Source organism: Larus michahellis, chromosome 8 (assembly GCF_964199755.1).
Source record: "Larus michahellis chromosome 8, bLarMic1.1, whole genome shotgun sequence".
Lineage (NCBI taxonomy): Eukaryota > Metazoa > Chordata > Aves > Charadriiformes > Laridae > Larus > Larus michahellis.
The window spans coordinates 22895587-22917728 of NC_133903.1; the positions used below are offsets into that span (position 1 = coordinate 22895587).

General features: G+C 51.3%; 2 protein-coding genes across 2 annotated transcripts in view; one reads left to right on the forward strand and one right to left on the reverse strand.

Moving 5' to 3' along the window:
- The window catches only part of PAPPA2 (pappalysin 2), a 101181-nt gene extending 86928 nt beyond the window's left edge, over positions 1-14253 (forward strand). Inside the window, exons 21-22 of the mRNA XM_074597362.1 lie at positions 12114-12212; positions 14179-14253. Of these exons, the coding sequence (XP_074453463.1) occupies positions 12114-12212; positions 14179-14253 (174 nt within the window). The remainder of the gene's footprint in view (positions 1-12113; positions 12213-14178) is intronic.
- A 1512-nt stretch (positions 14254-15765) lies between these two features.
- ASTN1 (astrotactin 1) overlaps positions 15766-22142 on the reverse strand; it is a 65044-nt gene continuing 58667 nt past the window's right edge. Inside the window, exon 23 of the mRNA XM_074597364.1 lies at positions 15766-15811. Coding sequence (XP_074453465.1) covers positions 15781-15811 — 31 coding nt within the window. The 3' untranslated portion in view covers positions 15766-15780. The remainder of the gene's footprint in view (positions 15812-22142) is intronic.

A 22142-nucleotide genomic window follows, 5' to 3' on the forward strand; every position in this document is an offset into this window, starting at 1 on the left:
GGGACTGACACCGGTCCCGGTTTTCTGTAGGGAAACAGTGGTTTGGAGCGATGTTGGAGGGATGTGGACAGGGATGGGAGGGGGAATTTCCAGGCACCCAAGCTGGGGTGGTGGATGTTTAGGGGCTTTAAGTGAACCAGAGTTTTGACAAGGCTTTGGGTACTCTTCAAGTCTTCCCAGGGACCTCCTAGAGCTTTCTGAAACATCTTGGCTAGTGACTGAGGTGGGAAGGAAGGAAAGGCATCTGATGGTGAGAAGCTGCCCTCTGCCTATGCCTGGCCAAGAATGGCTGCAGCCAATTTGTGCTTTCTTTTCCCCACGCACCACTGCCTGCTCCCCCCTGCCATGTGCAGTGGCTTGTGCCTGGGACGTGACTTCTCTTGCAAGTCTCAGACCCCTGAAGCTGCAGCGGTCTCCAGCCCTGGGGCAGCCCAAGGTACATGTCATGCAGTTCTGTGAGCCCTGGTTTGGGCTGACATCCTTCTGCTGCCGAATGGGCAGGGGTTTCCAGCTGTACTAGTGAGAACCTGGCCCTGGCTACTGCTGCTTTCTCATTTCTAGTGCTCAGCACACGCTGATGCCTTTAGGGTTTTGCTCTTGAAGGCCTCGCAAGGTGGTGGCTCCTGGAAGACCATGTGCACAGTGAGGGGAGACGTTTCTCCAGCAAAGGTTTGTCACCCAGCCCTGTGCCTATCTCTCTGCCATGCTGTCTCCCTCAACTGATCTTTCCATCACTAATGACTCATCCATCGCAAGAGCAGTGTTAACAGTGGTGAAGCCGATGCACGAGGCGTGGGTCTGACAGCACAGCAGCTTTTCCAGGGCTGGTGCCTGCCTGTCTCCCCTGATGAAATGATGGTTCCCCTGTTCTTCTGGGGCTGCTTTGAGGGTGACAGTTGAGGACGAAGAAACCTGCACTCCCTCAGCTGCAGGGTTGCACATGGTCCTCTCAGCATGCAAAGGGTCTGAGGTCACTGCCCAAAGGGAAGGATGAAAGGACAGCAAAATCCACACTGTCTTAGAAGCAGCATGACGGCAAACTATGCACCCTCCTTGGATGGGATCAGCACAGTTGCAAATCCCAGGACCTGCATAGCCTCCTGAAGGCTGGAGGAAACATTTTGCTTACTAAGGCTGGACTTGATCCTCTGAAACTGGGATCTGGGCTTTCTCTAGCTACAAGCAGATTGAAATCACAAGCACTTTCCATCCCAGTGGCAGCACAGGAGATCCTTTCAGCTCTTTGGTTACACAATTGGCCAGGTGCACACTGATTTTTTTTTTTTTTCCTTTTTTCCACCTTCCTCTGAAGCATCTGGAACGGGTCATTGCCAAAAGCAAGGTACTGGGCCCTCAGGTCTGCTCGACCAGACCAAAACCTGCATTCCTGGGAAATAATGTTCATCAAGTGTCTATGACGCAGCAGCAAAATATGTATGATACTGATCGCATCTGTGATTTATTCTTCGTGTTTCATCTTTCCCTCGCTCTGTTGCCCCCTTTCACACTCTTTCGCAGTGAATCAACCTACATATAAAGTGGATTTGAAGAAAAGTGACTGGACCCTGCATGCCTCCCCCATGGTGGGCAGGACACCAGCTCCAGGGAGGGAGCCAGCCAGGTCAGCCCCAGCCCTGGGGACTCTGCAGAGATTGTGGAAAAACGCTGTGTGCAGACGCTGCTCCCTGCACAGCATCTCCTGGCAGCCTCAAGAGAAATGTCACCGCTGAGCCCTCTGAGATGCTTCTGTCCTGGATGCAGCAGGATCTAACCAGTCCTTTCTCACATCCCTCCTTTGCCTGCAATATTTTTCCCTCTTTTTTTAAACTTAATTTTTTTCTCTTTTATTCATGCCTATTCACAGCTTCGAGAGCGTGTGTTTTTTTAGCCTATTGAAATTGCCAAGCACTTGATTCGCGGTACTATTTTTACGCCAGCAGCAGAGGGCTCGGGCCTGGTGGTGCCAGATGCTGCACCTCCACGTGCTGACACACGCCCGGCAGAAGCTCCTGTCTGAATAAACAAGGAAGACGGATGGCGCGAGCGGGGAGATTCGCTGACACAGCCCGGCTCGCTAGCTGCCTCGGTGGCATGCTGCCTAGCCGAGCAGCTCCCTATCACTTAACGTGTCATCGACCGGTTGCAGCAATAATCTTATTCATTTTTTTTTCAGTTTTCATCTGAGCCATTTGAACCCTTTTTTCCCCTGTGCTGGAGGATGCATATTCTGGTGACTGAAACCCAGCTGGCCATTTCCCTGGATCACAGCCATTGCCTTCGCGTGGCACGGTTGTGCATTGGGGTGATCTCTCTTTCCCTGCCAGCATCTTAAAACATCGTCGGGTGTTTCTACAAGTCACCGACATGGGCAAACCTGCCTTCTCCCACTGCTGTCATTGCTTTCTGTAGAGCCACATGGCTCAAGCATGGGCTGAACAGAGTCTGGACAGGTTTTCCTCTCTCACGTCACCTGCTCTTTGTACATTGTGTTGCCCATGTCTTCCCTTGCTGTGACTCTTGCAAGACCAAAATGAGACTGATGCAAGCACGAGGGTGCCTGTGCCCTCAGGGGTGACCCACCAGGACCTTACTTTGCTCTTTCTGCTTGCAAAGATGAAACCAGCTGGAGATAGTTGACAAGGCAAAGCAATGGGAGTCACTGTGCTCTCCAGGCACTGGGCGAGGAGCAGGGACAGCAGTCCCTGAACCCTGCGTCTGTGTCTCTTGAACCTCGAGCCCAATTAGTCATTTTTTATTTTCCCCTCATACGTTTTTCCAATGTAATTTGGAGCATGAGTTGTTAAGTTTCCCCAACAAGTGTTGCCATAGGAGCCTGTATTTGTTTAGGGTGGGGTACAAGCTCCGGGAGGTTGAGAGCAGGGGGCAATTAGCCCTAATAGGTGTAGAGAGGAACTGAGAGCCTCTCCTTCCCCATACTGTCCCCATCGCTGTCCTCCCCCCACCTTGCACACAATATCTGGAAATCATTTCAGACCCGTGCAGGCAGGATGGGCAAACCCCCCCATAATTGTATGGAAACTACCGAAGCAACGGGTGTTGTTTTGCCAGTGAGTCATGACATATGGAGCAAAGCTCAAGGAAAAACTCCACCACATGGAAGTCTGCAAAAGCAAATCACACCCAGAAGGTCTCCTCCCTGCCAGCAGCCCCGGCCGGTCCCCTGCCTGCATCCCTGCCCTGGCCCTCTCAATACTCAAAGTTGCTTCATGGCGTGGAGACCTTCTTTGATCACCATCATTTAAGACCCACTGACGCTTTTCAATGGAAGAGAAGTGTTAACCCTATTGCCTTGGTGAAATTCCACCCTGGTCTCCTCTGGATGTGGCTTGCAACAGCAATAATGGGAGCCAAATCCCTTCTTGCTTTTGAGTGAGCTACCTAACCTGTCTGTGCCTCAATTTCCCAGATGTAGGAATGTGTGCTCTATCTTCTTCTCTTGCAAGATCTTCCAGGCAAATGCAATCTTTCTGTAGCTGCCTGGATTTGGCCCAGGGACTGTGGTACTGACAGCACAGACAGACTTGATGGTTTGCCATAATCCCTGCTGCTGCTTTCTAAAGTGACATTAACCTGCGTTGAGCCCATTTCTGTTCCTTGTGAGTCACGATGACAAAACCACATCAGTTCACTGGTTTTGGCACAGCTTTTTCAAGTGAATTACTGGCATTATCACCAGTCCCACATGTTGGCTTTGGCACAGAGGATGCAGGGCTATTGTGGTGCAGTGACATTTTTCAGCAGGCTGTCATTCGGTTTAGGGGTGCTGCAGGTTACTGTCCATCAAAGGCTGTGTCTGGGTGTTTTCTGAAGCCCAGTTGTCATTTGGGACCACCAGATCCAGTGAAAGGAGTTGGCTGCTTCCATGAGCAAAGTGGTGACCAGGTCTTCGCCAAGAGCCCTTTCTGATGACAGCAGTCCTCCTGGAGGCTGGCCATGGTTGCTGGGCCAGTAGCTACCATCACAGAGTCTGGTGAGAGGTGGGAGAAACATTTCATTACTAATCACTTAGTTAAAGAACAGTCTCTCCGTTCTGTTAGTGCATTTGGTTGTTACTTGGCAGTGCTGATGTGTATCTGTGATAAATAAACCTCGGCTGCAGATTGTTCCTGACAGTTCATTGCAAATGCTTCACATGCATGTTGTTTGGTTGCACCAGTCACACAGCACTGCTTCTAAGCCCCAGTTGGCTGCTTCTCAGCCCCAGTTGCTTGTTTATCTTCTCTGATCAGATGACTCATGTAACCAAACAACAATATAATGGATTTCTGAATGGCTGCTTGTGCCATTTAACATTTCTGGAGAGAGAGCTATTCTGCTGCGATAGCTTTCTGTTTCCACATTTGAGCTGAAAGTAAAGAAGGCTTGTTAGTGACGGACCATCTGTCTGAGCTGCACCAAGACAATCTGGGCTCTGCAAGTTCCCAGTTGACCAGGCAGACACGAAGGTGCAGCAAAGGGCACTGCGCTGTGCATTGCAAAGAGGAGCCACCATAATTTTGGCAATGCAAAACCCCCCACCACTCAATTTCCTTACAGAGGGTGGGATTTGGGCCATGAATAAGACAAGTGAGGAGGAAGATGGGCAAGACTGAAGCTGGAATGTGGTCACATTGACAATATTTCTGGTAATCAGTAGGCTGGTGCCCTCTCTGCTCAATCCAGAGTTGGATTTTGCCTGCAGGGAGCTAGTGCTTAATGAAGAGCCCTTCTGTTTGTCCCAGCTGGCCATCAGACAAGTAGCCTTGTAGTTCAACCTGGCAAGGTTTGGTGGAGCCATGTGCTGTGGACAGGGCTAGAGAATCCAGTGGAGAGTCTGGAGGAATTTGGAGACATGTTCCTTGGGGTCAGAGCCAGACCAAGAGTATTCCGTAACAGGCAATAATCCTTGCAACCAGTGCTTGCCAATGCTTGGCTTGGCTTGAGTGTAAGTACTTCTGGGAGACTCCTGACCTTGCTGAATCTTTCTCGTAGTCCAAGGAAGATAAAGCACCTGCCTTGCTGAGACTGATCCTCTAGCAGGATGCTCTATCGATTCTTGTAACAGCCTCTCTGCATTTAGCTGCCCAAGCCAGGTCACCAAGCTCAACTTCAGAGGCAAGCTCTTTGGGAGGAGGGGTGTTGGACAGAAGAGTTGGATCAGCTTCCTACAGAACCCTTCCCCAGCTTTGAACATGCAGAGAGCTGGATTACAGTGGAGACATGTGAGAATGGTATGAGAAGATGGGTGAGCAGACAAGGTGGTGAACTGTCGTGGTTTAGCCTCAGACGGCAACAAAGAACCACGTGCCGCTCGCTCGGGCCTTCCTAATACAGGAAGAATCAGAAGAAAAGGCAAGACTCTTGGGTTGAGACAAAGGCAGTTTAACAGGACAGCAAAGGGAACAAGCAAACAACAACAATAACACGGACAGAGGCATATACAAACACGATTACGGGACCGCCGCTCCCCGCCGCTCACTGATCACCGGTCCGGTCGGTGAGCGGACCCGGGACGCCCCCGCCTGCTCCAAGCGGCGACTTCCTGCCCCCTCCCCTGGCAGCTCAGGGTGGGCATGGCTCACATGGCATGGAATACCAGGGAAAATTAACCCTATTCCCGCCGGAACCAGGACATTATCCACCCCTTATTCCATACCATCTATGCCATGCCCAGATCTTACAGGTTCCAATGAATTGCCACCACTCTCCCCTGTCATATATATATATACATATATATTCATGCAAATATAATGCCCTTAGTTTATGGGCCATCCCTCCAAAAGTGTCCGGTGAGCTCTTGTAATCCATGGCTTTGGGCTCCATCTGTTAGAACAGTCTCTCAGGGCAGGTGAGATGCTGTGTGGTGCTGGTCTGTTGCATGCTGTATTTTTCGGAGCTTGTGACTGGTGCACCCGGTGTGGCTCATGCTCACAGTCCATGGGCTGAAGATGTAGATCTTGAGGAAGTTGCTGGGCGCCAGCTGCTAAGGTCAGTTCTTATCCCATCATCCCTGTGCCTTACTCGTAGTACAACTGATAGCAATTATAGCAATGAGGACATACAGTGACAGTGTTACTTAGTAATTAAAAACACACAATTTGATTCATTGGCTATTCTCACCTAAAATCAGATCCCCATGAGGTACACATCAGACTTCCCCATCCTGCCGCATCACCCACCAAGTGCACCCAGGTCCTTGGGCAAAAGCAATCCCACGGGTGGGTTTGCCTTTGCCTGAGGCAGGACTAACCCAGACTGTCTTCCCTAGCATATTCTTCATGTGCACTATGGGGACTTTATCCCCTTCTACAGTACGTGGAAGTTTTGATTGGGCAGGGCCAGCCCGATTGTTAGATTCCCTGGTGTTAACTAGCCAGGTAGCTTTTGCTAAATGTGCATCCCAATGTTTTAAAGTCCCACCACCCATTGCTCTCAGTGTAGTTTTTAACAGTCCATTGTATCGTTCTATCTTCCCAGAGGCTGGTGCGTGATAGGGGATGTGATATACCCACTCGATACCATGCTCTTTGGCCCAGGTGTCTATGAGGCTGTTTCGGAAATGAGTCCCGTTGTCCGACTCAATTCTCTCTGGGGTACCATGTCGCCACAGGACTTGCTTTTCAAGGCCCAGGATAGTGTTCCGGGCAGTGGCATGGGGCACAGGGTATGTTTCCAGCCATCCCGTGGTTGCTTCCACCATTGTGAGCACATAGCGCTTGCCTTGACGGGTTTGTGGAAGTGTGATATAATCAATCTGCCAGGCCTCCCCATATTTATATTTCAGACATCGCCCTCCATACCACAGAGGCTTCAAACGCTTGGCTTGCTTGATTGCAGCGCATGTCTCACATTCATGGATGACCTGTGCAATAGTGTCCATGGTCAAGTCCACCCCTCGGTCACGAGCCCATCTATATGTCGCATCTCTTCCTTGATGGCCTGAGGAGTCATGGGCCCACCGAGCTATGAATAGTTCACCCTTACGTTGCCAGTCCAGATCCACCTGAGCCACTTCAATCCTAGCGGCCCGATCCACCTGCTGGTTGTTCTGATGTTCCTCCGTGGCCCGATTCTTCGGTACGTGGGCATCTACATGGCGTACTTTCACAACCAGATTCTCTATCCGGGCAGCAATATCTTTCCATAGTTCAGCAGCCCAGATGGGTTTGCCTCTGCGCTGCCAATTTCCCTGCTTCCACTGCTGTAACCACCCCCAGAGAGCATTTGCCACCATCCATGAGTCAGTGTAGAGATAAAGTACTGGCCATTTTTCTCGCTCAGCAATGTCCAAAGCCAGCTGAATGGCTTTCACCTCTGCAAACTGGCTCGATTCACCTTGTCCTTCACTGGCTTCTGCAACTTGTCGTGTAGGACTCCACACAGCAGCCTTCCACTTTCGATGCTTTCCCACAATCCGGCAGGACCCATCAGTGAACAGGGCATATTTCTTCTCATTTTCTGGCACTTTATTATATGGTGGGGCCTCTTCTGCACGCGTCACCTCCTCCTCTGGTGACATTCCGAAATCCTTGCCTTCTGGCCAGTCCATGATCACTTCCAGAATTCCTGGGCGACTGGGGTTTCCCATTCGAGTTCGCTGTGTGATCAGTGCAATCCACTTACTCCATGTAGCATCGGTTGCATGATGTGTGGTGGGGACCCTTTCTTTGAACATCCAACCGAGCACCGGCAGTCGAGGTGCTAAGAGGAGCTGTGCTTCTGTGCCAACCACTTCCGACGCAGCTCGAACCCCTTCATATGCTGCCAATATCTCTTTTTCTGTTGGAGTGTAGTGGGCTTCGGATCCTCTGTATCCCCGACTCCAAAACCCTAGGGGTCGACCTCGGGTCTCCCCTAGTGCTTTCTGCCAGAGGCTCCAGGTAGGGCCGTTCTCCCCGGCTGCGGTGTAGAGCACATTTTTAACATCTTGTCCTGCCCGGACTGGCCCCAGGGCCACTGCATGGACTATTTCCTGTTTGATTTGTTCAAAAGCTTGTCGTTGCTCAGGACCCCATTTAAAATCATTCTTCTTCCGGGTTACTTGATACAGAGGGCTTACAATTTGACTGTAATCTGGGATATGCATTCTCCAAAAACCCACAATGCCTAAGAAAGCTTGTGTTTCCTTTTTACTAGTTGGTGGAGACATAGCTGCTATTTTGTTGATCACATCCATTGGGATCTGACGGCGTCCATCTTGCCATTTTATTCCTAAAAACTGGATCTCCTGCGCAGGTCCCTTGACCTTACTTCGTTTTATGGCAAAACCAGCTTTCAGAAGGATTTGGACTATTTTACTCCCTTTCTCAAAAACTTCTTCTGCTGTGTTTCCCCATACAATGATGTCATCAATGTACTGCAGATGTTCTGGAGCTTCACCCTGTTCCAGTGCAGTCTGGATCAGTCCATGGCAAATGGTGGGACTGTGTTTCCACCCCTGGGGCAGTCGATTCCAGGTGTATTGGACACCCCTCCAAGTGAAAGCAAACTGTGGCCTGCACTCCGCTGCCAAAGGGATTGAGAAGAATGCATTTGCTGTATCAATTGTGGCATACCACCTGGCTGCCTTGGACTCCAGTTCATACTGGAGTTCTAGCATGTCCGGCACGGCAGCGCTCAGTGGTGGCGTGACTTCATTCAGGCCACGGTAGTCTACGGTTAGCCTCCACTCTCCATTAGATTTTCGCACCGGCCATATGGGACTGTTAAAGGGTGAGCGAGTCTTGCTGATCACTCCTTGAACCTCTAGTTGACGAATCAGCTCATGGATGGGAATCAGAGAATCTCGGTTAGTGTGATATTGCCGCCGATGCACCGTTGTGGTAGCAATTGGCACCTGTTGTTCTTCGACCCTCAACAACCCCACAACAGCAGAGTCCTCCGAGAGACCAGGCAAGGTAGACAACTGTTTAACTTCCTCCGTCTCCAAGGCAGCTATGCCAAAAGCCCAACGGTACCCTTTTGGGTCCTTAAAATACCCTCTCCTGAGGTAATCTATGCCAAGGATGCATGGAGCCTCTGGGCCAGTCACAATGGGATGCTTTTGCCACTCATTCCCAGTTAGGCTCACTTCCGCCTCCAGTACAGTCAACTCTTGGGATCCCCCTGTGACCCCAGAAATACAAATGGGTTCTGCCCCTCTATAGCTTGATGGTATTAAAGTACACTGTGCACCCGTGTCCACTAGAGCCTTATACTCCTGTGGGTCTGATGTGCCAGGCCATCGAATCCACACCGTCCAATAAACCCGGTTGTCCCTTTCCTCCACCTGGCCAGAGGCAGGGCCCCTCTAATACTGGTCATAGTATCCATTACTCACTTCTTGCATAAATGACTTGGAAGTTCCTTCAAGAGGATCAGAAGCAAGATCAGGCCTTCTGCTCTGTCTGGGGAACTGCCCACTGGAAACTGGGGCGGCACTTTTCCTGGAGGGATCCCCTTTTGTGGTTGTCCTTCCTTGCAACTCCTGTACCCATGTCCGCAGGGTCGAAGTGGGTTGTCCATCCCACTTCCTCATGTCCTCTCCGTGGTCACGCAGGTAGAACCACAGGGTGCCTCGTGGTGTGTACCCTCTGTACTCTCTCTCTTGAGTGGGGAAATGCCTGCTTCTAATAGCTGAGACGCTGGCCCGTGCAGGTGGGGAGTAGGACATATTCTCTTCAAGTTGCTGGACCTTCCATGACAGTTTCTCCACAGCTGAGACAAGGGGGGAAGAGAGACTTTCTTCATATCGCCGGAGCCGGCCAGCCACCTCATCCACCGTTGGTCCCTCTTCACCTTTCCATTCCATTACTGCCAGTGAGTTGGCATATGACGATGGTGCGCTCCGCACAAACTTCCGCCACATGGGCCTTGTGCATTGCACCTCATCAGGGTCTGTGGGTAAGTCTGCATTGTCAAAGTCATAATAAATCATCTCCCGCATGGCTAATTCTCTCAGGTACTGGATACCTCTTTCCATGGTAGTCCACTTGCTTGGTTGACATACAACATCCTCACTGAAGGGGTACCTCTCCCTCACGCCTGACAGGAGTCGTTTCCAGAGGCTGAGGGCTTGGGTCTTCTTCCCAATCGCCTTGTCAATACCGCCTTCCCTAGACAGGGATCCCAGCTGCCTGGCCTCCCTACCCTCTAATTCCAGGCTACTGGCCCCATTATCCCAGCACCGGAGCAGCCAGGTGACAATGTGCTCGCCTGAAAGTCAGCTAAAATCTTTTCGCATATCCCGCAGCTCACTCAAGGATAGGGATCGAGTAATTACCTCTGGTTCTGCCTCTTCCTCCTGCTCTCGTGATGACCCTGGTTCATCATCATCTCTTACTAAGCGAACTGATTTCTTCGTGTACTTCTTCTTCTGTATGGGGGCAACTGATACTGGCACGGGTTGGTTCCCTGGTTCAGCGGCAGTGGCTGCCACAGGGGTTGGAGTAGCCACAGTGGCTGCCACAGGGGTTGGAGTAACTGCAGTGGCTGCCGCAGGGGTTGCAGTAGCCACAGTGTCCGTCGCAGGGGTTGCAGCAGCCGCAGTGGCTGCTGATCTGGTCTCCATCTCTTCCCCCTGAGGGTGCTGCATAATTCTGAGCAGTGCCTGGTAGATACTGGCCAGGGCCCAGCACAGCGCGGTGAGTTGTGCCTCTCTAGAATAGCCACAGCATTTTCCCTTCAAATATTCTACCACTTTATCAGGGTCCTGTAATTGTTCAGGGGTGAAGTCCCAGACCATTGGAGGTGAGTAGTTCTCTAGGTACCTGCCCATGTTCTCCCACATGCCATGCCACCCCTGACTATCCAGCCTCGGAGCAGATCTCCGGGTGGCAGTCTTAAATAGCTGTTTAACCTTAAACAGGACGTGGAACACATTCAGCAGACATAACAATAGGACCAGGCTGGTTTGAGTATCCCAAGGATATTCAAAATTCTCAAAAGCTGCCATACCTGACCCGAAGGAGAAAAGGGAGGCAAAAGAGCTGGGGAAAGTGCCCCCCCCCCGTTTCCCCCAGAGACTGGGTGTAATTATTAATAAATTCTGAGAGACGATGCCCAAGGTACGGACAGGACAGCAACACCACATAAAAGCCCCAAAGTAACTGTCTAACAAGTGATGTTATCATCTCATAAGCCAATATTGCACAGGACAACAAAATGATAATCCTCATCCCTCTCCCAGAAGTAACAAAAATCATCGGAAGGAGTACATAAGACATATAGGAATTCACATAACACAGCCATGAGAACAAACCAAGCAACATGGTGACCAGCGACTATTTGCCTAATACAATAAACGCATACAACACATTCGTTTTTTCAAGCTCTAGTTGAATTCTGTCGTTATCTCAACCCTTCGAGCCCCACGTTGGGCGCCAAAAAGGACTGTTGTGGTTTAGCCTCAGACGGCAACAAAGAACCACGTGCCGCTCGCTCGGGCCTTCCTAATACAGGAAGAATCAGAAGAAAAGGCAAGACTCTTGGGTTGAGACAAAGGCAGTTTAACAGGACAGCAAAGGGAACAAGCAAACAACAACAATAACACGGACAGAGGCATATACAAACACGATTACGGGACCGCCGCTCCCCGCCGCTCACTGATCACCGGTCCGGTCGGTGAGCGGACCCGGGACGCCCCCGCCTGCTCCAAGCGGCGACTTCCTGCCCCCTCCCCCGGCAGCTCAGGGTGGGCATGGCTCACATGGCATGGAATACCAGGGAAAATTAACCCTATCCCCGCCGGAACCAGGACATGAACTCACTCCTAGTTGGGTGGCACTGGGCTCCGTGGAGAAGCACTGAGTGGGATGGGGACTGGGACTTGTGACATTCAGGTTGGGACCCTCTCTAGCAATGCGGATTTGCTTTCTCCCTTCCTGACACAATTCCCTGATCCTCGAGCTACAGCTGTGGCCTTCCAAGCACCCACTCCTCCATACACATCATCTGGGATACCAGTCTTCTGGTGCCCTTTGGCTTTGAAGAGGTGGTCTTGTAGGATGGAACTGGACCTTGAACCTCATCAGAGGTGTACAGGGGCCTAGCTGAGGGCCCAGGATCTCTGCTTTTGGGGGGAACCTTCCTGCTTTTGACTAACCCTTTCAGCAACAACTCATTTCCCTTCCTAGCCTTTCCAAGCAGATGGCTGGTGTGACACCATCAACAACCGGGCATACTGCCAGTATGATGGGGGTGACTGCTGCTCCTCCACACTGTCCTCCAGGAAGGTGAGCATCTTCTGTGGCATTGGCCAGGATTTAGAATTAAGTGGTGACTGCTAGCTGTGCTCTTTGGCTTTGCTGGCTGTGGAACCAAGCCTGCAATGCAATTCTCCCACAAACAGAAAACAAACCCATGATTTTAAACCAAAGCCAGCTGAAGCTGATAGACCTCATCCCACTGATTACAGTGGGGTTTGGAACCAGGCCAGCAGGACTGAAAGCTCAGCCCAGCTCCCACTGATGTTCATGGGGTTCCCTCTCGATTTGGGAAATGAGTCCCAGAGAAATGACTTCCACAGAATGTAGTGCTAGCCAGAAGTCACCTTGTCGGATAACTGATCGATCTCAAGGGGGTTTTGGTATGGTCCATTGGCATCCGCTATGGGCTGTCTTTCCCTCCCAATTCTTCTGGGGAGGGAAGGAGGGAGGAACAGCGTAGAGGGAGCAACTTGGTGTTGGGGTTGCACAGACTTTGTCTGCCATCACAACCTCCCCTCCCACCTAACTTGCTATCCAGCACTCACAGCCCATCCTTCCTAAGCATATTCAAAAGCAAAACAAACCATAGGGCACGCGATAATTTCTCACTGCAAAAATATGTGAATTTGGATCTTCTCATCTTTGTTGTGGAGCTTGAATCATTTCTCCTTTCATCACACATATACACACAGAGAAAAGAAAAAATAAAATCCTGGGAAGATCCAGTTGAGATAGGAGGGAAAAGGCTTTACACCCAAGTGATGAGTGAAACCTCCACAGCAATATCATGACATCTTGGAGCAAGGCATGGCTCTCAGGAGGTCTAAGACATCTGAATCTCTGGCCAAAATAAAGGACGGGTTTGCAGTGGAAGGTGGGGGAATTCAGTCCCATGGTTCTCAGGAGACCCAGCCCCAGCTCACATCCCCCCCACAGGTCCCAGATCTCCCACAGCACAAGCCTCCAGTGCTTTGCTGCTAAGGCAGATGCAGGAATATGGGGTTCAACCACCAAACAGGCTCCAGCCTCTCACTGGCCCAGGCTGCGAAAAATCAAATGTCCTTCTACAGTAAGGAAAACTCCTGGCTCTGAGCCTGGTTTGTGTAAAACCTTTGGAGGAAAGTTTCCTCAGCTCCTACAGCCCATGGCTGGGCAACTGTCAACCAGGAGCCACATGCTCTGGTGGTGCCCTCCCACCTTGCTCTGCTGCCACCAGCTAAGGTGACATAAGCTTGCTCGTCCACATTCAGTTGTTGTAGAGAAAGCAATGTGCAATGACCCTCTCTACTTACATGGGGTGTCTCAAAGCAGCACAGCTTATGTGTGACCCTAGACAGACCCATTGCCTGCCCCACCATTCCTGCTCGTACAGCGTCCAGCCTGCCTGGGTTTTCTTAATCCATAATGCACAAGAACTATATGCATCTACCCTGGCTCCTACATTGGGTAGTATGGAGGCCACACTTTGCAGCTGAGAGCTTGGTGGATTTCCTCTAAGAGGTGCAGAAGGCTATGCTACCTTCATTATTTGCTGAGCCTGGAAGACCCAGGAGTAGCTTGAAGGACAGGTCCATGGGCTCAGAAATGGACAAAGAGGACTTTCTAACAGGAGCCAAAGTAAAACTGAAATCTAGAGGTGCCTCACCACTGACAACCCTAGGCAAAACGGCTCACACCCACCACGGGAGACTTCTCCCCAGGGTTTGACATTTGGGGTGCAAGACTCAAGGTGACTCTTGGTTGCAAAATTTGAAACACAGGTTAAAAAAAAGGAAACTGCTAAGAATAAAACTCAGCCGAGAAAACCCCATATCAGAGCCCATTTCTCAGCAAGCATGGAGCTTGGAAGTCTCCACGCTGCCAACAACATCAGGGTGCAGCCCAAAGTGTCTATCTGTCTGTATTGGGATGGAGAGGGCTTGCAGAGGCATTGGGGTACTGCCGGGCCAGAAAGCTCAAAGCAGAGGCTTACATCTCCCTTTGGTCCCCTCAGGTGATCCCATTTGCTGCCGACTGCGACCAGGATGAATGCACATGCCGTGATCCAGCGGCTGAGGAGAACCAGTAGAGGCACCACGAAGGGCCTCTCTTCAGTCAGGCGAGCGCCAGAGGAGCAAAGGGGCAGCAATGGGGGCCACTGGGGAATGGTGGGGTTTGAGGAGGCAGGAGGCATCAGGAAGAGCTGGGCAGGGGGATGGTGAATGCACACAGAGGGCATGGGTCAAGGCCACTGAGTAGCCAGCGGGCTGCGGTGCAGGAGGGCAGGCGCGTGGCGGTCCCCTCCCAATCGCTGCTCCCTCCTGAACCCAGCTGGGACACGGGGGCCTGGTGCACACTCAAGTGGCTCAGCCAGGGGTCCGGCGCCGCCTCAGCCACACAGTAGGCTGGGCTCCATGCCAAGAGCCCAGGCACTGCCACGGACATTTGTCCTGGTCCAGCATCTGGGTGTCTGTCTTCGCTCTGGATTTTGTCACCTATTTACCCCCCTCTGCTGTACAGGCTTCTTTAGCAAGGTTGAGGTAGTTGTGATCTCTCTGCAAATATTTAAATTTAATTATATATATATATACACATATATCTAATATATATATAAATATATATTATATTTTCTTTGCTCTTGATGAAGCTGAGAAAGGATGTCCTTTGTCACACACCTATGCTGCTGTGAAGTAGAAACCATTGGGAAAAGCACAGGTCCGGGCGAGAGGAGCAGGGAATTTCCTCTTCATTTCTGAGAGGGAGCTGGATGGAGGACAGAGAGAGAAGCCAAACACCCAGGCTACACTAGGAGAGCGCTCCCCAGGCAGGCAGCATGGAGGCTGTGACCTCAAGGTGCTCTCGGCATCTTGCAGGCACCAAGTTTTGCCCTTGGGATTTGCCAGTGCTTTGCCTTGCTCTGCTTAGGGTCAGGATTTTGAGGTTGAGAAGAAACGCTGCTGTTCCCTTGCATCACCTTGATGAGCCCAGCAGATTGGGTGAGCACTGCTGCCCCAAAGGGCACCACAGGTGCCTGTCACCCATTATTTCAGAGGCCTCTGGGAAGGGTTACGTGTCCATGGGGATTGCTGCGTGGTCAGTAGGAGCAAAGACATGCAACGGTCCCTTTCTGCCTCACTCACCCTGGTCACTGCACACCCAACTAGAGGAGGAATATAGTGGGCAACCCAGAGTAACTGTATGATGCTTTGAATGAAGGACGACGAGGTGGTCCTTCTCTCTTTCCCCATGTCCCCTTTCCAAACATGATCTTCAACAGTGTTACCAGCAGTTCCCGGAGGAGACCAGACCCAGTAATGCAAGGAGAGACAGGAAGACAGGACCTGAACAACCCGTCAGGAGACTTTGAGCACCATCTTTTCCCATTGAGATTTTCCTGATTATGTTCTCTATGGCTGAGCCCATTACGGTAGACATACAGTCACTGACTTCCACAAGTCTCTCGCTGCTGTAGGCACTTCGTGAAAATCTTCAGGTTCACTTCTAGCCCCAAAGAAGCCCAGCTAGAAACTTTGACCCCCATAGTTGATTCCCAGAAGCTCAGCTTGGCAGCTTGGACGCAGGCCCATAGAGGCAGTCAGTAGGGAAGGTGCCTGGCTCAAGCTGGGGTTATCGCTGATGGTTTTGTGCTGCAAAGAGGTAGAGAAAAGGGTTAGAAAGAGGAGAGCAGAGAAGGGACCACAGAGTAGGAGTATGGATACCCGGGTGTGCCACCAGGTTGGGACCAAGAAACCCAAGGCTGCCTCTGCTGCGTTCTCCCACATGGCCTGTGCCAGTGGAGCCAGGCTCCAAGCCAGGGTTTCTCCAGCACAAGAACGATGGAGAGAGGGTGACACAGTGTGGACAGACCGGGGATTTTCAAGGCATCCTTTGACGTTCGCTAGCTACCTCCCCTCCCCTTTTTGTCAGGCATCTCCTAACGCAATTTTTGGCTGCAGGACAGCAGTAGGGGCAGAGGTACCTGGACATCCCACCAGCGTCCAGGCAGAGGATGCCTTGACCTTCTCCAAGCCCTTTCCTCATCCCAAGTGTGCCCATCGCCCATCGCCCAGGTCACCTCCTGCCTGCCCTGGCCTAGGCAGGGATCCGCAGGGGGCATGATGGGTCCCATCTCCTCTTGAATCAGGGATGCACTGACATTTTTGTTCCCATTGTGCATAGGTGACAACAGCTGGGGTTTTAACGCAAATGCAACTTTTGGACAGAGATCCATTTTTTCAATCAAAAAAAAAACCCAACAAAAAACAAAGGAAATTTTTAAAAAAAGCCCTTTGAGACTTTTCTGTCCCCAATGCCCCCAGAAGGTGCAACTCGGGCAGCTTGTCCTGCTCTACCAGCACAGGGAAGGGGAAATTCAGGGGTCTCAGCACAGAGCAGAGGGGGACATGGCAGCCCCCCCTGCTGGTGGGGATGGTGGGGACATGGGATGAGGGTGACACGCAAAGGGAGATTGGAGAATTTCAAGTCCCGGCATCTTGCAATGCCAAACCCTTCCCTGCCTGGCATTAGTGTTACCTAGATGCCTATGTGTTTACATGTCAAATTTTCACCCTTTTTGCATGAAAAACCTGGTCTCAGCAATGGTTCATTCCTGCTTACCAGTGTGTACAGGGAAGGGGCCATGCCCCATAGATAGGGGAACCGGGGGTGGGGAGAGGTGCTAGCTTGGCTGACAGAGATTTGTGCTTCTCATGAATGGATAGCTTCTACGTACCGAAATATTGTTCTTCTATAGCGACACTGAGCATTTTTTGTCCCCTTTAGGGTTTTATTCACAATGGAGGCTGCTATTTTTATTTTTTTGTATTTGATAATTATTTTTTATAAAAATCTATGAAAAATAAATAATCTTCTCATCCTCTGCCTCTTTTGTCTCCTTGCTTCACCCAAGGAGGGGCCAGGCTAGGGGAGGGAGGTGGTTCATCTGCTTCCAGCACCCTGGGTCCCACACACCTTTCTCTGCCCCAAACTATGGGTTCTCCCAGCACCGTCTCAGTCCAGTGGGAGACCCCCTTTGGGTTTTGGGTTGGGGACCCCCGCCCCTTCCCTCCAGTGCTCTCCCTGTTCAAGGCTGACATCCAGGCGGCTTTTGCTGTGCCACCAACTGTGAGGACACTTTTGCAGATGGTCTTCTGCTGCTTATGCAACAAACTGGTCCATTGCCAATCACCTTTTGTAATTAACCCACCTTAAAGGTAGGAAAAACATGTGTGTGTGTGTGTGTGTGTTCACATGCTGCCTCCCTGGGGACAGGGAGCAGAGGGTGGGTCATGCCAGAGCCAGAGAGACATGCCAAGTGGCGTCTTGGCAAAAGAGCTAAAACCAAAGACAATCAATCAAAGAAGTTGCTTAAAGATTTTGGGAATTATTTTTTTTTAAGCAACCGGATAACCTTTGTACATATGGACTGGGAAACACCAAAAAGCCCAGCACAAGGTAGGTGACAGCCCATGGTGTCCGGGCAGCCATCTCCAGCTTCCCCATTGGATGGTGGTGAGCCCAAGCCACCCATCTCCACTTCAGTGCACCACCAGCACAAAGCATGACACGGACCAGGGCAAGCTGGTGCCATAATACCAGCTGAAGCTCCTCCCGTGTACAGACCCAAATCCACAAATATCCTGTGTCACCAAGACAGGGGACATCCAAGGAGTGGCTTAGGACTAACCCTAACCCTCATGGGTTAGGACTTCACCTCAAAGATGCCCACAGCTGCTCTGCTCTGACCAGTTGGCCAAATCAGCGTTTCTGGTACTCTGGAAAAGGGTATTTGCAGCATTCAATGAAGCAGCCTGTCCTGTGGAGCCTGCTGCAACCACAGCCCTGTGTGTCCCCAGCCATACCTGTGCATCTCCTCCAGACCGGGGCACCTGGAGCATCTGGGACAGGTTTGAAAGTCCGACCAACCCCCACGATGGAAGGCTATCATGACAGTGGCATGAGGAGGGACAGCGGAGGCTTCTCCCCCAGGAGTCTTTCCCTGTTGCTATTCCCAATTCCCAGTGGCCCCCACACAGCCAGGTCTCCCAGGGTGCTGGGTACAGAGCCACCAAGCCATGATGGTCTGCGGTGGCCACAGCTGGTAGCAACATCTGCAACAGGACCAGCATGCCCTGTGGTTGCTTTCTCAGAGCTTGCAGGGTGGTTTACCGGAAGGAGATACTGCTTTTCATAGACTTTGGGGAAAGAGGATTGCAGGGGTTTTCTTCTTCCCACTGCTACCTTTTCCACTGTTCAGGGTTTTTTTGGTGTATACTTTATGGGTATTTTTTCCTCCTATTTTAAGGCAGTTTCAACTGATCAAATAAAATGGCCCTGAAAAAAGTCTTGGTTTCCAAGAGCAGAACAAGCAAGTACAAATGGCAGATAACAAAATCCAGGCTGCATTTCCAATGGACCAGTTCTGGGGACATTTCAAGCCTCTCCACGCATCAGACAGGGGCAAGATAGTCCCTCAAGGAGCCCCTTTGCTGTTTCACAGCTCAGCGCAGGGTTTGAAAAGGCCAAAGCTGTGCTAGGAGCTATTTCTCTTTCCTTCATCATGTGCCTCACCTGGAAGCAATGGAGAAGGTAAGTCACGGCTGAGCAAGTGGAGAGATTAGAAAGGACTGAAAAACACAAGCACTTGCAGTGGGTCAGGGTCCGGGGCGCTGCTGGACACCAGGGGGCAATGCCAAGGCTACAAAAAGCAATGAAATCCCAAATTTCCTCCTGCGGGGCTGACGTGAGCATGTCAAGGGCCCTGGAGAGGAGCAATGGGCTGAGAAAATGGAAGGAAAAGTCCCCAACACAGGGTATCCTGTGCTGCCCTGGCAGCTGGCTCAGCAGGGAGCACCTGGGGACAAGGAGCTGCGTCTGCCACCAGAGGCCAAGGTGCCCTTCCCGTCACAGCTGTCATTGCAGCCATGTGCAACCAGTCCTGATCGAAACAAACGGAGGTGCTTTGGGTTTGTGTTGCTCCTGGAAGCAAGCGAGGCCCCAGCAAACCCTCAGTCTTTCTGGCTGCCTGTGCCGGAGCAGCTGGGAATGCACAGGGGCATGCAGGCAGGGCTGCAGGCAGGGTTGCCTCCAGTGCTGGCCCTTGTACCATGTCCAGGGGGTTAGGGCTGGGATGGAGATGCTCAAAAGCCAAAGGGGGTATACTCCTGCTGGGGACAGTCAACTCACCCTGAGTCTCCCTCCTCATTATCTTCAATTTCCTTTGTTGTGTCTTTAAACCCCGCTCCCTCTTCCTCCAGCCATCTCTGATGGCCATGTACCTCCCTTTGCTCCACACCAGCCTCTCCTTCACTTCTGGTCTTTGCACGGACTCTCACATTGCTTCCTGGAGGAGGAACATCATCTCCTGGTGACATCAGATGTCCTCTCTGGAGCAAAGGTCCCCAAATCATGAACTTCCACTGGGGCTAGATTTGCATCCACAGAGGACAGCAGATTAAGGGGTCTCACAGCCCCAGACAACCATTTTTAAATCAAAAAGGGCAGCTGTCTATGGCAGTAGCCAAGTGACGAGCTGTTTTCCCATCCCATCCCCTCCTTTCTGCCAAACACCCAGCCCCAAGGCAAGAGATGCCAACCCCTGTGTCCCCAAGATGAGGGGGACATAGAATCATAGAATGTGTTGGGTTGGAAGGGACCTTTAAAGGTCCCCTGCAGTGAGCAGGGACATCTTTAACTAGATCAGATTGCTCAGAGCCTCTTCAAGCCTGGCCTTGAATGTCTCCAGGTATGGGGCCTCCACCACCTCTCTTGGCAACCTGTTCCAGTATCTCACCACCCTCATTGTAAAGAACTTCTTCCTAATGTCTAATATAAACCTGCCCTGCTCTAGTTGCCCCTTGTCCTATCGCTACATGCCCTTGCAAACAGCCCCTCCCCGGCTTTCCTTCAGGTACTGGAAGGCCGCTATAAGGTCTCCCCGGAGCCTTCTCTTCTCCAGGCTGAACAACTCCAACTCTCTCAGCCTGTCCTCACAGCAGAGGGGCTCCAGCCCTCTGATCATCCTTGTGGCCCTCCTCTGGACCCACTCCAACAGGTCCATGTCCTTCTTGTGCTGAGTGCTCCAGAGCTGGACACAGTACTCCAGGTGGGGTCTCACCAGAGCAGAGTAGAGGGGGAGAATCACCTCTCTCGATCTGATGGTCACACCGCTTTTGGTGTAACCTGGGATGCAACTGGCTGCCTGGGCTGCGAGTGTACATTGTTGGCTCAAGTCCAGCTTTTCATCCACGAGTACCCCCAAGTCCTTTTCCGCAGGGCTGCTCTCTATCACATCAACCCCCAGACTGTATTGATAACAAGGATTATTCCAACCCAAGTGCAGGACCTTGCACTTGGCCTGGTTGAACTTCATGAAGTTAGCATGGGCCCACCTCTCTAGCTTGTCCAGGTCCCTCTGGATGACATTCCACCCCTCTGGCATGTTGACCACACGACACAGCTTGGTGTTATCTGCAATTTTGCCGAGGGTGCACTTGATCCCACCATTTATATAACTGATGAAGATATTAAACAGCACCAGTGCCAGTACGGATCCCTGAGGGACACTGTCGTCCCTCTCCATCTGGACATCGAGCCATTGATCACTACCCTCTGGATGCGACCATCTATCCAGTTCCTTATCCACCGAACGGTTCACCCATCAAATCAGTATCTCTCCAACTTAGAGAGACGGATGTTGTGGGGGACCATGTCAAAGGCCTTGCGGAAGTTCAGATAGATGATATCCATTGCTCTTCCCTTGTCCACCGATGTAGTCACTCCATTGTAGGAAGCCACTAGGTTGGTCAGGCAGGAGTTGTCCTTACTAAAGGCATGCTGGCTGTCTCAAATCACCTCCCTGTTCTCCATGTGCCTTAGCATAGATTCTAGGAGGATGTGTTCCATGATCTTCCCAGGCAGAGAGGTGAGGCTGATAGGTTGTTGTTCCCAGGGTCCTCCTTTCTACCCTTTTTAAAAATGGGTGTAATGTTTCCCTTCTTCTAGTCACCAGGGACTTCACCTGACTGCCATGACTTTTCAAATATCATGGAGAATGGCTTGGCAATTACATCAGCCAATTCCCTCAGGACTCTGGGGTGCATCTCATCAGGTCACATGGACTTGTGTGTGTTCAGGTTCCTCTGGTGGTCAAGAATCTTGTCTTCACTTAGTGGGAGGGACTTTGTCCCGCAGGTCCCTGTCTTGTGGTCCTTCAACTTGGGAGGTGTGAGGAGAAAGGTTGGCAGTGAAACCCAAGGCAAAAAAGTTTCTAGGAATCTCAGCCTTCTCCTTGTCTGTTGTTATCAGTTTGCCACCCTTGCTCAGCAGGGGGATATGCTTTCTTTAACCTTCCTTTTCTGGTTGACATACCTGTAGAAGCCCTTCTTGTTATTCTTAGCATCCCTTGCCAAGGTCAGCTCCAGCCGTGCCTTGGCCTTCCTGACCTCATCCCTACATAACCAGGCAGCGTCCCTATACTCTTCCCAGGATACCTGATCCTGCTTGAACTGCCTGTGCCGTTCCTTCTTGCCTTTTAGTTTGACAGCACGTCCCAGCTCAGCCATTCTGGTCTCTTCCCTTTCTTGCTTGATTTCTTACACCTGGAGATCAAGAGCTCTTGTGCTCTATGGAAAGCATCCTTAAAGATCTGCCAGATCTGTTCTCCCCCCTTGTCCCTGAGAACCATCTCCCAAGGAGTCCTATTGCCTAACTCCTTGAAGATCTGGAGGGTTGCTTTCCTAAAATTCAGGGTCCTGACTACGCTCCTTGTATGACACATAGCCCTTAGGACCATGAACTTAGGACTGCGATCCCTTAGGACTGCAGTGCATGATCACTGCAGCCCAGGCTTTTGACATACAGTTGAGCAGGGTGGTGGCTTTTTCAGCAACACACTGGATCTGAAAAGCTTTGTTAGCCAGATCGAGAAGACCACACAGTCAGTCATTAAGAAACAGGGCAGCCACCAGGACCAAGGTG